Source organism: Microtus pennsylvanicus, chromosome 10, assembly GCF_037038515.1.
Source record: "Microtus pennsylvanicus isolate mMicPen1 chromosome 10, mMicPen1.hap1, whole genome shotgun sequence".
NCBI lineage: Eukaryota > Metazoa > Chordata > Mammalia > Rodentia > Cricetidae > Microtus > Microtus pennsylvanicus.
The window spans coordinates 51917562-51932875 of record NC_134588.1 but is presented as its reverse complement, the minus strand read 5'-3'; the positions used below and the strand labels follow the sequence as shown (position 1 = coordinate 51932875).

Genomic DNA, 15314 nt, shown 5'->3' with positions numbered 1-15314 from the left:
TTTAAAAGATGGTTTTAGTCCTTATTTAACCCTAACCATCAGTTCATTAGATGATCACATATTTTCCTTTGCCCTGTTTCCTCAGAGACCAAGCGGAGCAATGCCAGGCGGGGGTTTACTCAGAGGTCTGAACTAAGAGAATGCTCTTCGAACACAGGCCTCTGCAGACTCACCTGGGTTCAATTGGAGGACATAAGCCCTGCCTGTCCGACACAGTTGTACAGATACACAAAATCACTATGAAAATTTAGGTCTGATGGGCATAGCCTTTGGGTATGTGGTCCTGAGTGGGCTGTCTCTCAGTGCTTTGTTCCTTGAAAGCAGAGGCCTCTTAGGTGACTTGTGACTGCGTGGCAGAGGTATGAACATTTAGGTATTACTAGGTAAGCCCAGACAGTATGTATAACTGAATTATTATAGTAGCTACTGGGCAAATGATTTAGTTACAAGAGCAATTAACGTATCAGATTAAGAAAACTTGCTCTGCAGAGTCTATTGTCGTCTGACCAATAGTGGTAGGTTATTTTCAAGGCAAAGTCTTTCCTCCAAGCTTGCTTCAACTCATGTACTGCAGGACCACTGAGCATGCACGGACTACTGTTTAAGAATTTCCTAGGGTGGTATTGATTCTATAAATTGAACCTACTAAAAGGCACTGCTAAACAAATTCCCGAGAGACCTCTCAAAGTCATTTATTTAATGGAGAAATGAAACAATAGGAAATTGGAATTGGAGCTGTTTCTCAGGCATTAGGGAAGAGTTCGTGGGAGGTGGAGGTAGAGGACGGTGGAGAAAGGGGAATACGTGGAGCTAAGGGTACCACTGTGTGTCTGTGTCTCTCCAAGGATTAATGGGCTCTGGAGGCCACGGTATTATGACAGGATGAATGTTTGTCCTATTCCAGACTCTCTCTGGTGTATGACTTTGCCTCCCTCAGAATTTGCGTCTCTTGCCTTTTGCATTTGGGGAAGAATTATGCTATACTACTGGTCTTCCCATTTTTGTTAAGGGGAGAGATCAGCTTGATTGGAAAGCACGCTGCAGACAGCTTTCAACCTGTGATGAGAAATAGCAGGCTGCTCTTCCCCTCTCCCCAGTATAGATGCTCACCGTGTAAACCCTAGGCAGTCAACTTCAAGCCATTGACTAGCTCTTAAGGGAATTTCTTAGCTACAGAATCAGCATAGTTCACCAAGGCTCAGAAACTTTCATACTGTTTGTTCTGAAAGGCACAAATAATATCTGCCAATAAATAAGCAAACAAACAAACAGAATTCCCCAGGTTTTAAATTGCTCAGACTTTGTTTCCCTTCTCCCTCAAACCCTTCTTTGTAGCAAAGACTACACAGAAGGAACACTACAATACTCATTAAACTTCTGCTATTTGCTTATGTGAGGAAAAGCAATTTAGTATTGCTCAAATATACTGAGATGATGGGTGGTATCTGGCAAAGCACTGAGTCTGGAGGAAGCTGCCCAGATGAGTTAGAGGGGACAAGGATGGGAAGGGCTCTTTACTCTTCCCTGTCCCCAGTAGTTAAAGGAAGAGGAGGTGAGAGTCAGCATGCCTCCTTATAGGCCCTGCCTTTGGGGCAGAGCCCTGCTAGGTCAGATGAGTAGCTACTCCCTCTGTGGGAGTGAGCTGTAGAGGGTGAAAGATTAAATACTATGTTTTAATTAGAGAAAACAGAGTTGTTGTGTGACATGTTTTTAGTTGGGAGGATGCCGTTGACAACTCTACTAAAAACCTTCTGTGGATCCAATCTAGTAATGACTTACTTATTCCTACCATGAGCAAGATTCAGGCCTTGATACGACGGGAATCAGGGGAACTCTAAGGAAGGACTGTCAGCTCTCAGGGAGCTTGTAAGTTTCTTGAAGAGATGGACCTCCATGTGCTAAAATAATGACCTTAGCGATGGTTACACCACAAACTGCTCAATGGGTGCTGATCATTCTTAATAGTTCTACAAGTGTTAGTGTTTTTCATCCTCTCTCTCATGCTATAAGTCAGCACTACTGTATTATGTCCATTTTATGGACCTGGAAGCTAAGGTAAGCGGGACCATCTCATGTTGCTCAGGGTTGTGGTGTTACTCTTTGCCTGATCCAGTTGCTCTACTTCATAGCCTTCTTTTTCAAACATACACACACACACACACACACACACACACACACACACACACACACACACACAAATTGCTAAGCAACCTGGTTTTCAGCTGACTGATGACCTGGCCCTTCTTGGTCATTTCTCCGTCTCCAAGGCTTGTTGGGGAGATGTAGGGCTCTTGGGATGGGGTAGGGATATCCTAGGGATGCCCTGGAAACTATGAAGGCACTGGCCACTTTTCAGCAAGGCACATTACAACTGTAATTTGATTACTCTGATAGCAACTCTGGCCTCCATGGATTAGTGCTTACTTACATTATATATGTATTATATTCACTCGATGAATTTTCAGCCTTACGCAAAATTAATCAACACTTATTCTCCAAGAAACACTCCGGTCTGACTTGAAATCCTGCTAACTGGGGACTTGGGTATAGCCTAGTGCTAGCCTGTGGTTTTAATATGTGCACTGTATATTTGATTCCTACTAACATTAGAACAAAACAGATGAAGCTAGACGTGTAGCTCAGTGGTAAGCACTCACCTAACACAGGCAACCTGTGATTCCATTTCTGATATGATAACAACAGGCACAACTACTGTCATCCTAGGGTCCTGCTCCTAATAGCATAGTGAGGTTCAACACCTCAGCTTCACTTGCAAGTCTGTTGGAAGGCATGGTTTCAGGTATTTCTTGAGTTCCGCTGAGTCCAAATCTATATGTCTCTAGATCTAGTTTCAGCCTGTGGATACCAGGCAGTATGCAGAAGCTGTGATTTGGTTCAGCTTCCTGGGTTGCCTCATCTCCACCCAGTCCCAAGACTAATCCCCAAAAGTAGCTAAACATGCAAGCTACGTTCTCTAGGATCACATGTGAGCCTCCTTTTTCTGAGGCTAGGCCCTTCTTTATGGTTCTTATATTCCACACCATCATTATTTGCTTCCCCTGTCTGTGCAAACCTGCCTGGTGGATTCCGACTGTATGCCTGGGTGGCCTGTGAAGCATCAGGGAAATCACCCTTCCTGGCTTCTCTCATCCATGTCTGTGATGAGAGCGTGACTAAAATGAAAAGTGTTCTGTAAAGAGAGGTTGAAATGTTTGCTGGAAAGATGCTAGTGAGATGGTCCCCAGGGGACTTTCCCCAACTCTGTGCTCTAATTTGTAAAACGTCGGACTCAGAGATGAAAAGCTGTGCCTGATCCTGTCTTGAAAAAAAGTTATCTAGAACAGCTGGAAAGCACCTCCTTGGGCTCTCTCTGTTTTCCTTTCCACCCATCTTCCTGCTCACATAGTCCTGTATCTGCCAGGTGGACTGCTCTTTGATGGATAGTCTTTTTCTTTGTCCTCCTTGTCCTTTTTGCCCTCCTGCAATCTCTCTACTGTGTGTGTGTGATGAGAAGAGGCTGATAGGTGTTGAGTAAGTAGTTATGCAGAAGGCGTCATATACATGTGTGGGGTAGACCCAGGCATAATACCCTGAGAAACGACCTTGCCTTCTATTAGGCTGATTTATGATCATGACCTAAACTGCCCCCCACCCGTTCCCCGTGCTTTTTTCCATTTCCCTCCTAAAAACAAACTTAGACCATACGGCATGTTTTTTTGCAGTTCCCAGAGTTGATGACACTGTGCATGACTCTTCTGTTTTGTTGATCGAAGCCTTACCTTCCTGGAAGCTGATGAAGCTTCTCTGAGAAGCAGGACTCTTGATCCTGATTTTAATCCCCCAGAGGTGTGGAGCGAAAACGCTGCCATGGGGATTTCTTGGAAGTTAGGCTCCTCAGCCGAGTTCTTGCCAAGGGTGTCATTTCTGCCCAGACCTCACCTTCCCCCTGCCTCTCTAGCTTGTTGTTTAGTGAACTCCTCTGTGAGAATCTGTCATGGATGAAGTCTCCAGGGGAGGCTTTGCCTAAGAAAAGCTCTCAACAAGTTTCATCATATGTACTGTCTTCCAACTGTGTAGGCTCTAAAAGAAAGCAGCTTGTTATAGAACAGCTCGGGAAAAGCACATGGAACATACTGGGGAAAGTCAACAACTAGTTGCACAGCAAGGGGCATGCCTGAGCTCTTTTGCTTCCCTCTGTTCATTCCTATGCACCACATGCAACTTCAGGGTTATTGGGGGCCTGGTGGAAATATTCTCTCTGCCAGTCAGGACTTCCACAGCTCAGTTAGATGTCAGTAGCAGAGTAGATAGGGTGAAAGAACAAAATCCCACCATTTCGTGACCCTGTGGGAAATTCAGATATCTCAGCCAAAAATCCCCTTTTTATCAGTGAAGTCCCAAATGACCTAGATGAATAGATTTATAAAAAATAGCAGTACAATAAGACTTAGAAGGCTGCCTACTTCAGTGAGGATGGTCAAGATTGAGGACTGCCCAAGCTAGATGAAACTTAAGGTCATTTGTGAAGGGCTTCTCAATAGATGGGCAATAGTTCAGATAATGTGATGGATATAACACAATTCGTGGTTCTGGGTCTATAGTGGGATGTTGTTAGGAAAATAGCATGCCTATGAGGTATGCTTCACTGGGGAGATCCAGGAGAATGAACACAGCTTCTTTCTCGGCATCGGGCCTATGTCGCCACATCACAAGGAACACAACATCTTCATTTGTCTCAACACTGAAAAAAGTTGGCTTACTGTTCCAGAAATACAGTCGGGTGTTCTGTTTTATGGAAGTAAAGGGCACAGGATGCTACCTTTACTATTGCTGTCAAATCAGAATTAGAAAGACAATGGCTTCCCGAAAGTCAGCAGGTTAGTTTTCTAGTTCTTTCCTTTAGTTTGTTGTTGACGTTTACAATTCCTAGATGACAGTTTTCTTCCTCATTGGGAGCCAGTGTGGATTTTTCACCTCTGTCTGGTCTTAGTCAAAGCGAATGACAGAAGATTCCTCGAGGGAGATGACAGATTGGGAGAGGAGGGAGACAGCCACTGGACTGAAGAGGTGGAGACAGCTCCTAGAGGGGGGCTTCCTAGTTTCATTTTCTTCAAGTCCGGGCTCCTCTTTCACCATTGCAGATTTAATTGTGAAATAATGGAAGCCACTGCGGTGAAGTCACTTTCCTGTCCTTTGCAGTACCTTTCCTCAGCACTCTTCTCTGTGGCCATCGTTCTGGATTCAACAGTACACGTCTCCTTGCTCGGCCTTGGGTCCTTAAGACTTGGTAACTATTTATCACAGATAAGCGTGTGGACCACCAAGAAATGTTATCAAATATTCAGCAAGTCTGCCTGTCAATGGGGGTTCTGGCTGATGACCTTGCTGGTCACTGGCTTTCCTCCTTCAAACTATTTCCAGGTGTGGATTGGGCCTGTGCATTTTCCAGGAGGCAACCTGTAAATCTATTAATCCCACATTTGTCAGCCCAGGTCGTTCTTTTTGCTTCCAAGCAATAACATTAAAAAGAAAACAAAAAGATTTCAAGTATTTTACTGTAATCGAAAGAATATGGATGTCTTGGTTGAATAGACTTGGTTTTGATCTCTGCTTTTGGCACTTGCTAGATGAGAGACTGTGAATCACTTTCCCCATCTTTCAGGGCTCAGTTTTTGGTCTTCGGGGAAGAATATTTCAATTCAGAGCCTACATTTGTGGTACATTAATAGGGATGGTATATGAACCATGGTTACAACACAGCAAAGCCTTAGTAAAAGGTAGCTCAAGTTTCTTTTGTTGCATTTTGGCCTAAGGAGCAGCTCTCCTAAGCATAAAGAAAGGATTTGCAACATTCAAAAAAAATCAGGGTAATGTCTATGCAAGGACTGTGCTGAAAATTTCCCGACTAACCAGTTACTCACAACACTCTAGCTCTGAGGCTCACATTTTATTAGAACTGTTCATATTGCTCTGGGGATAATTTAGTTTGAGAGATGGACATTTTCCCTAAGGGTAACTGACTGTATTAATTTCAAATGCTAGTAATTAATAGCAGTAGAGAATTGGAAGCAATTGTTTTTTTCTTGAAGACACTTGAGTATATGACCTGTTAAAATCACCATGGCTTCTAAATATATTGTTTTGAGAGTTCAGAACATAAACACAATGAACAAGATATAGATCTACTCCCCGAATTTACTTTATCCCCTTAAACACTCAGTTTAATATAACATAAGGTGTTTAGCCATGTGTAAATTTAGTAAACATCGATCTATAACAGAGAGCAATTGGAAGGGAGCACTGGAAAATTATTATCTAAGTTTTAAGAGGATGTGATTCAAATGTTTGGCTTCAATCCCACCGCCACCCTTTGAGTTACATCACTTGAACTGATTTTTCTAACCATGGGCTATCAGAGTTCATTTTGTTGCTGAGTGACTTCATAAATCATATTCACGATCTGGTCCCTCTGTTCTTCCCAAGAATGTGGCTTTGATGAATAAACACCAGTTATAATGTGTTTGTTTCTATCACATGTACATCCAAAGTTATAAAATCCCACTCTTGCACAAGCTCTGAGTTTCACCACGTATACTGTGTTGGCTCCGCTCATGCTGGTTCCGCCGTCCTCTGTGCTAGACTGAGAGGAGAGAGACGTGTCCTCAATATGGTGATTCTGTCATTTTTTTCCTCCGTGAAACAAAATTTATCGTGTTTCTGCTTGGTGGGGTCAACTGAGAAGGGCTGAGAGTCATTCCTAAGGGCTCCTGGGAAGCTGTGCCAGGCTGCCCTGCAGGTCCAGCTTATAATTAAAGGGCCATACAGAGCAGGCTGGGAATGGACAGATTTTATTCACAGGTATCACTGGCGCACAGGTAGACATCCAATCGTTGGAGACCTAGATGGGAGGCAATATTTACCCCCTTCAAACGACAGAAAGTCACATCATCTGCGACGCAGCTGAGTCTACTTCAGTCAGAGGGAAAGAGAGGGAGACATTTGGCCGCTTAGATCCGTGTTCCTTTTCCGTCTGGAGCTCTTGGAACTGTCTCCTACTGTTTTAGCGGAGCCAAGTGTGCACCTCTCTTCCCAATACCATGTGCAGTGACATCATATTAGCAGCCTAAAAGTAGCACTGTGGGTGTAATTTGCACTACAAAAATTAGCAAACACTGAAAATTAGTAACTTGAGAACTTTATAGCTTCCGGTGAGACAACTAAGTAGAAATCATTACTGTACTGTTGATCAAATAGCATTCTGAGGATGGTAGACTAAAGTTTTCAAAAAAATTGCCACTAAATTTAATTAACAATTTATTAAAAATTATCTAAAATATCTATGCTCCAATCCTTTATACATGCCTGTGTAGGCAGCTGTTTGTAACACAGACTTTCAATTTTTTTTAAAAAAAATCAGCATATAGCTGAGCTATCAGTGACTCTATGGTACTCATACTAAATAATGTGGCACTTTTGTTCACAGGACAGAGATTGAACATAATTAAGGTAATTCTGTACTTTTCAGAATGTAAAGTAGAAGAAACGATGAAGCAGAGAACTTAGTATTGGTCATAGTAAGTTTGTCTTCTTTATGAAAAACCACCTGATGCAAGGATTGTTAGAGAAGTAGTTCTTAAACTCTCTTAATATAAGAATAAAAGTAAAAAACAAAACCAGAAAATAAAGCAAAAAATCAAAAACCAATATTGCCAAGTTGGAATTGCATTGTAATTAGTCATTACCCATTCTTCAAAATTTAATTATTATTCTTTACTATCTTATATTATAATATGCAATTATCATTCTTCAAAGTTTAACTATTCAGTTGACAAAGCACTATAGTGTTTAGAATACATTTGTCCCTCAAATTTCAAGTTATTTTATGTCAGGGACAGGAGAATACATTCTGTCATTTATGAGAGCGTAGCTATTTGCTTGCCATGAAAGTGGAAGCCGTAAAGAAAACATGCTCTCCCAAATTGGAATCGATGTGTTTTTCCTCAGTGAGGACACAAAGTAGGGCAGATGGAGAAGGGGTGTTCTGGGAGGAGTTGGAGGAAGGGATGCATATGATAAAAGTGATATTACATAAATTTCTCAAAGAATTAATCAAAAAGGAAAAAGAATGAGAAGCCTTTTGCTAATACATCTATACCATCCACAAACAAATATTGTTGGCTTAGATTACACAGGAATTCAGGGAATAGATAAATGATTGTCTAATAGTCCAGGGGAGAACAACACTCATTTTATTCTCAAGCACCAGATCCGAATACTCTCTATCAATCATTCATCATTGTAGAACATTTATCATGCTGTGTGTTTCCATTGAAGTGTAATGCTTTCTTTGTAGTTTATTAATAAAGATGCTCCTTAGAGTAGTGGTTCTCAATCTTCCACATCCGGTGACCCTTTAATATGTTGTGGTAACCCCCAACCATAAGATTATTTTTGGTACTCTTCATAAATGTAATTTGGCAATGATTATGAATCGTAATGTAAATATTTTTGGAGATAGAAATTTGCCAAAATGGTCCTGACCCACAGGTTGAGAATCATTGCCTTAGCGTATTTAAGAAGAAGCTACTAAGCAGGAGATGTCACGCTGGGACTCAAGCATGCCCCTCTGCCTGAGGGTTCTTTTCCATCTGTGGCTCTCCCACCATGTCCCTCACATGCTCCTTGCTGCCCCCATTTTTAGATTTCGTATCCACAGGTATCTTTGCTATTATTTATTCTAGTGAATTTATTGGTCTAGTGCTTTTTCTGAGCCGGGTAGTGGGGCAATATATGCAAGGATCTCATTTATTTGGGGAGTCCTGTTTGTGTTCGGTGATAGACATCACTGGATAGAAAATGGCCATTCTCCTAACTGACTTTCTCAATCTTGAGGCTTGGCCCCTGGGACCACTGCTATTTTGGATTGTCTGGGAAATAGCTGTTCTTTGTTGCTGACTATTGTACTAGAGGAGAAGTGGGCTCGGAAAGATATTTGGATATTACAAGTGCCTTATTTTCCTCACGAGAAACATCCTTTCAATGTTCAAGGAAGAAAATGAATGATGGTCTTTACGGTCTCAGAAACTGTGACTCTCCCCAGGCTTCTGAGGAAGTGAAAAGACTCTAGAGTCAGTCTAGGGAAGGAGGCCCTCAGAGTCCCTGAGCATGGAGGATATTCACAGCGAAGGGTGATCATCGTTTGTGTTGGAAGTCTACCTCTTGGCTTCTATCTTGGTTATTTGAAAATACCAGAAAGAGCCAAATTGAATGGGATTGTCTTGCTTTTCTTTTTTGTTTGTTATATCAGATACTGTCAATGTATCTGATATGGGAGTGTGGGCAGGCAGCCAGTGTGGGGAACTGAAAACCTAGGTTCTTGCTATTTACACGGACTTTTCCTCTCCTTTTCTCCACTCCCTTTGTATCTGGTCTTTCTCCCTACAACTCTTCCTTCTTTCCCAGGTGTGTTTGATAACTGCTCCCACACAGCCAATGACAAGGGCTGGGCCCTGGGGATCCGCTCAGGGAAGGACAAGGGGAGGAGAGATGCTCGCTTCTTCTTTTCTCTTCGCACTGACCGGGTGAAGAAAGCTACAGTTGTGACCAGCCACAGCCGCTACCAGCCAGGCACATGGACTCACGTTGCAGCCACTTATGATGGGGAGCAAATATCTCTGTATGTGGATGGCACTCGAGTGGCTAGCAGTCCTGACCAGTCTGGTCCACTCAACAGCCCTTTCATGGCATCCTGCCGCTCTCTACTCCTGGGAGGGGACAGTTCGGAAGATGGGCATTATTTCCGTGGATATCTGGGTACGCTGGTCATCTGGTCCACTGCTCTCTCACAAGCCCACCTCCAGCACAGTCCCCAGCACCCAAGTGGAGCAGATGAATTGACTACCTTGATCCTGACAGCCACTTTTGACCCTCTGAGGGAACAGTGGGCTCCCTTTAGAGATGAGACCTATCCCCGACTTGAGGTTCTCCAGGACTCTGAGTCACAGCCTGAGATTCTGTCACCTTTGCAGCCCCCACTTTGTGGGCAAACAGCTTGCGACAATGTGGAACTGATCTCCCAGTACAATAAGCATGGGCCCCTTCGGGGAGAGAAAGTGATTCGCTACCAGGTGGTGAACATCTGTGACGATGAAGGGCTGCATCCCACTGTGAGTGATGACCAAATCCGCCGGCAGCACGTGGCACTGAATGAGGCCTTTAGCCGCTACAACATCAGCTGGCAGCTGAGTGTCCACCGGGTCCACAACTCCACCCTGCGCCACCGGGTCGTGCTCGTTAACTGTGAGCCCAGCAAGATTGGCAATGACCACTGTGACTCCGAGTGTGAGCATCCACTCACTGGCTACGATGGGGGCGATTGCCGCCTTCAGGGCCGCTGCTACTCCTGGAATCGCAGAGATGGACTCTGTCATGTGGAGTGCAACAACATGCTGAATGATTTTGATGATGGGGACTGCTGCGATCCTGAAGTGACTGATGTCCGCAAGACTTGTTTTGACCCGGACTCACCCAAGAGGTAAGGAACTGGGATTTGGAATTCTCTTCTTACATGCGCGTTTCTGATGTGATACTACTCTTTGGCTTCCTGGAGACAAAGAGGTTTCATATAGCCCCCAGATAAAATGATCTTCCCTCCTAGGCTTTACTGGCTTTCGTGGAAGCGCTAGGTGTGTGAGGTAGTTGAGGATTTGGAAATGCCTCATCACGTACAGCTCTCACAGAGCTCAAGGTCTGTGGAGTGGAGCCAAACTCCCACAAAACTTGCGCAGGGCAGAGGAGGCACTGAGGAGCTGGAGAACTCCTACCAGAGGAGCCCAAATGATCCCCAAGAAGAAACACGGGTTTCCTCAGAGAGAAAGGGAAGTATTTCTCAGTCTCTTAGCTCCGTGAAAAAGTCACTGTCATGAGCGAGCGAGTTGGTGAGTTAGTCATTTTTTTGTCAGTAAAATGATATATTTGAAGTGAGCTTATTAGGGCTAATACTCTGGATGCACCAGTCCCAGTCTGGGTAGGCCTGGTGGACAAAGCAGCCCACGGTGGCAGGAGCAAACTGTTTGCTTCATGCTTCAGGAAGCAAGAGAAGAGGAGGAAGAGGCCAGGGTCCTGCAGTCCCCACTAAGAGCACATTCCTGGCGATATGAGGACCTTCCACTAGACTTGACCACTGCTGTCACTTCCTGTAGCACTACCCTGACCTTAGAAGGACTTGTTGGTCAGACTCTGTTGCTGTGACAGATACTTGAGGGAAGTGATTTAAAAGAGGAGCCATACATATTTTTTCTTTTTACTTACAGTCTCAGAGGTTTCAGTTTATGTATGGGGACCTATGGTGAGACCTCTACACTGCAGAGGAAAGCTGTTACTTCATGAAAGCCAGGAAGCAGAGAAAGTCTGAGTGGTGTTAGGAGACAAGATAGGCACTTTAACAGTATGTGCTGGTGACTCACCCCCCTCAGTAAACCCTGCCCTTGAAGTCTCTACGACCTCCCAATAAAGACAGTAAATGAGGAGTCTATTAGTCGATCAATCCATTCATGAGCTCAGGGCTCTCCTCTCATGATCCATCACTTCCAAAAATTCCATCAGTTAGCAACTAGTGCTTTACCATAGGAGACTTTGGGAGACAACAGACCAGATTCCAACTGTACCAGGAGCCCTCATCGAAGTCCCAGTTAACAGTCTTTTCAGGGTGTCTGGGCAACTTTTTCTTCAGAATGGCCCTTTAGCTCTATGAATTTTGGCTGCATTACCCATATCTGGGTCTTTAAAACTTATTCCTTCACGGTCTCAGAGTTGCTATGGAAACACATCTCATTCCGTTTATTATCCAGACCTATGATGCCCAGATGCAATATTTGCCTTGTATAACTAAAGGGGATGTTTATACTATTAGAAGTACTAGCATTAAATCCAGCGCCTTGATTATGCTAAGCATCAGCCTGCCACGAAGCAAAACTCCCAGTCTTGAATATTTGAACATTACTGATTGTTAAAAATATTTAATTCACAGTGTGTGTGCATGTGACACAACTGTCACTCACATCCAGAGGGCCTAGTTTGGTCCTATGCAGGTTCCTTGCTGTCAGTCTGGAGTCCGCGAGCTCTCACTAGCTCAAGTCAGCTGTTTCTGTGGGTATCCTCATCATGGTCTTGACCCCTTTGCTCAACTTACCGCTCCTCCCTCTCTTTGACTGGACTCTGGGATCTCAGCCCAGTTGTAGCTGTGGATCTCTGCATCTGCTTCCATCAGTTGCTGGATGAAGTTTCTATGTGCGAAGGGGAAATAGACAAGATCTCCAGAGGAAATTGGGAGTGTGGGGGTGGGTAGAAAGGATATCAGAAAGGGAGGGGTGGGGAGAAGGGAAGAGGGGGGGAGAATGTGAGGAAATGGGTTGACTGAGATGGGAGAAGGACAGAGAGGGAAAGCGAGAAAAGAGATATCTTGATTGAGGAAGCCATTATGGGGCTAGCGAGAAACCTGACACTAGGGTAATTCCCAGGAATCCTCAAGGATGACCCCTGCTAAGACCCTAAGCAAGAGTGGAGAGGGTGCCTGAATTGTCCTTCCCCTCTAACAAGATTGATGATTTATTCTTTCTTATAATTTCCCAGCCTTAGCTTGACTTGTTTCTAACTGTCTTTTCTTAAATTATCCAGTCTATCTTTTGCCTCTGGTCTTTATCTTTTTCTATACCTTTCTTTACTTCTTACTCCGTGGCTTGCTATGTAACTGGTGGCTGACCTCTGATATCCTTCTCTCCTTCCTTCTTTTTCCTAGGTCTTATCATCTCAGAGCTCTCCTCCTATTTATTCTCTCCGTCTGCCAGTCCTGCCTGTTCTTTTTCCCTCTTAGTTATTGGTCATTCAGCTCGTTATTAGACCAATCAGGTGTTTTAGGCAGGCAAAGTAACCCAGTTTCACAGAGTTAAACAAATGAAACAAAAAAGAATGCAACACATCTTCACATCATTAAAACAAATGTTCCACAGCATAAACAAATGTAACACATCTTAAAATAATATTCCACAACATATATTACACTTGATCTTCACTCAAAGAGAAGCAATTATCTTCTATTTCTTTAGACAACTTAAAATTTTCAAGATAAATTTTAAAAAAAATCTAACTTTAGTACGTTTATTTTGTTTAAGATTTTAGTTGTTTAAAGATCTGGGTTTATTACTTTAAATGTTGTCCTCTGTGTGTGTCTATGTATGAATATGTGCATATATGTGCAGGTATCTGTGGAGGATAGAGGTATTGGATCTCCTGGAGCTGGAGTTAGAAGCAATTGTGAACCACCAATACGGGTTCTGGGAACCAAACTTGGGTTCCAGTGGAAATGTAATATGTTCTATTAACCTCTGCACTATCGTTTTTAGCCAGCCTTTTTTGTTTAAAGTTGTAAGGTTTTGTTTTTGTTTTATGAAAATAAGATTTAAAAAATTTATTGTCTCTCTTCTTCATGCTGGCGATTTGTTTCAAAAGTCTAGTGCTTGTTCTCACAGTAGGGAACGTAATTTAAAATCTCTATTTATGTTTAATTGTTCCCAAATTTCCCCTTTTGAAAGATGAAACCCAAAATACACAGTGACAGGTAAGGGTTTTTTCTCTTTCAATCCCCTCATACTTAATCTATGTGTGAAGTTTTCCTTTATCTTCTATCTTATGCTCTTTGTGCTGAATTTTAGTTATTAAAACACTGAATTATTTTTTATTGTTGTGGAAAAAACTGAGACAGTGTCCTTTATCAGGTTCTTATGGAATGTCAGATGCATTAAACTAGGCAGAGGGACAAATAAAAGAATCCCTAAAGAAAAGATCTAGCAACTTCCTGGAGGACTTAAAATTTGTATCTAAATTCTCTGGATTTAAATACAGGCTGAAGCATGAAAAACAACAAGGCCTATAAATAGTGCCTTTCTATGCCATGGCTTGGATCATTTGAAAGAACTTTGGATTCATAGGGGACCCTGGTCTCTGGGTTTCTATGAGGTTTTTGGGGTTGGTAAAATGAGTGGTTACTTCTGAATTAAATTAGCCATGTACAACACTCTTGATATTACAATTATATCACAAAGCTCAATCTCACAGTCCCATTATTTTCTGACTCTTAAAGGATCCAACTTCAACAAATGTTTTGCCAGACACTTATTGAAGGAGTGATTATATCAGGCACAGAGTTCATCTATTTAGGAACTCGCAGTTTGGGGGAGGGGGGTACAGGGAGAATGGGCTCAGATCTATAGATAGACCACAGAGCAACATTCATTGGTAATTGATGATTGATGTTTGATGATTGTTCTTGCTTTCCAAATCCTATTAAACTTTCCCACCACTCCCATTGAGAAGTCAGAAATGTAGGCCAAAGTAGTTCCTTTCTCAAAGACTCTGGGAGGAGGAGAGAGTCCATGGAATCCAGCATCAAACATCTGTAGCCCAGATGGGGCTATCAAAGGGAAAGCATTTATAAGGATTGGGACTGGTCAGAGGAGATATGAGTTATAGATATATGACCCAGCCAGTGGATCAGAATTAGTGAGATAGAGGAACTTGGCTGTGGCTAAGGAAGGCTAAGCCAGATATCCACTTCTGCTTCCTAATTGTCTTTAGAGAGTCCTCAAGAGGTGCAGGAGAGAAGGGGTTGTACGCCCACATCAATCCAATCATAATTATCGTCGACCATTCACTTAGAGAGCTAAGCCAGGAACAACCCTGTGCCTGAAATAAACTCAAGTTTCCCTGGCCATTTGAAGCTTTCAGTTCCCTTTGGTCACTGCTTTTATCATCTTCCTTTCTAACATCATTTCTCGGCTTCTGTACTTGCTTTCTATCTATCTGATTTGCTCCTTTTCACAGGAGTTGCATTAAGTATGCAGTCCATTGTGGAACTGCGTACTTGTTTCCCCTTTTGATTCCATGTCTCAGATTCTTAATACTGTTGTTGAGGAGAATAATCATTAAGTATAAGCAAATGGCTGAGTCCTGTTGAAGCAAGGTCACTTAGACCTTGCTAGGGAGCAGGTAGTGGGAAACCAGCCATGTGTGTTCTGAAGGTTGTGCTAGGCAAACACCTCTTGTGCTCCCTGTTCTGTTCTCTGCTCCATTCCCTGAGTCTTGTTCAAGGGAGCAAAAGACTGTGCATGGAACGCTAGTATGCGGACTGAGAGGTGTCAGCACGGTCAGGGCAAAACGCATGTGGTATGTGAATTGTACCATGGGAATGGAGCATCTTGGGTCAGGAGGGCTATTGCACGTGATATCAAAGGGGACGGGTGGAGAAACTACCCATACAC

The 15314-nt window shown here is 43.0% G+C and overlaps 1 protein-coding gene across 1 annotated transcript in view; it reads left to right on the top strand.

Moving 5' to 3' along the window:
• The window catches only part of Pappa2 (pappalysin 2), a 238598-nt gene that overhangs the window by 12469 nt on the left and 210815 nt on the right, over window positions 1-15314 (top strand). The window contains exon 2 of the mRNA XM_075987453.1: window positions 9463-10534. Coding sequence (XP_075843568.1) covers window positions 9463-10534 — 1072 coding nt within the window. The remainder of the gene's footprint in view (window positions 1-9462; window positions 10535-15314) is intronic.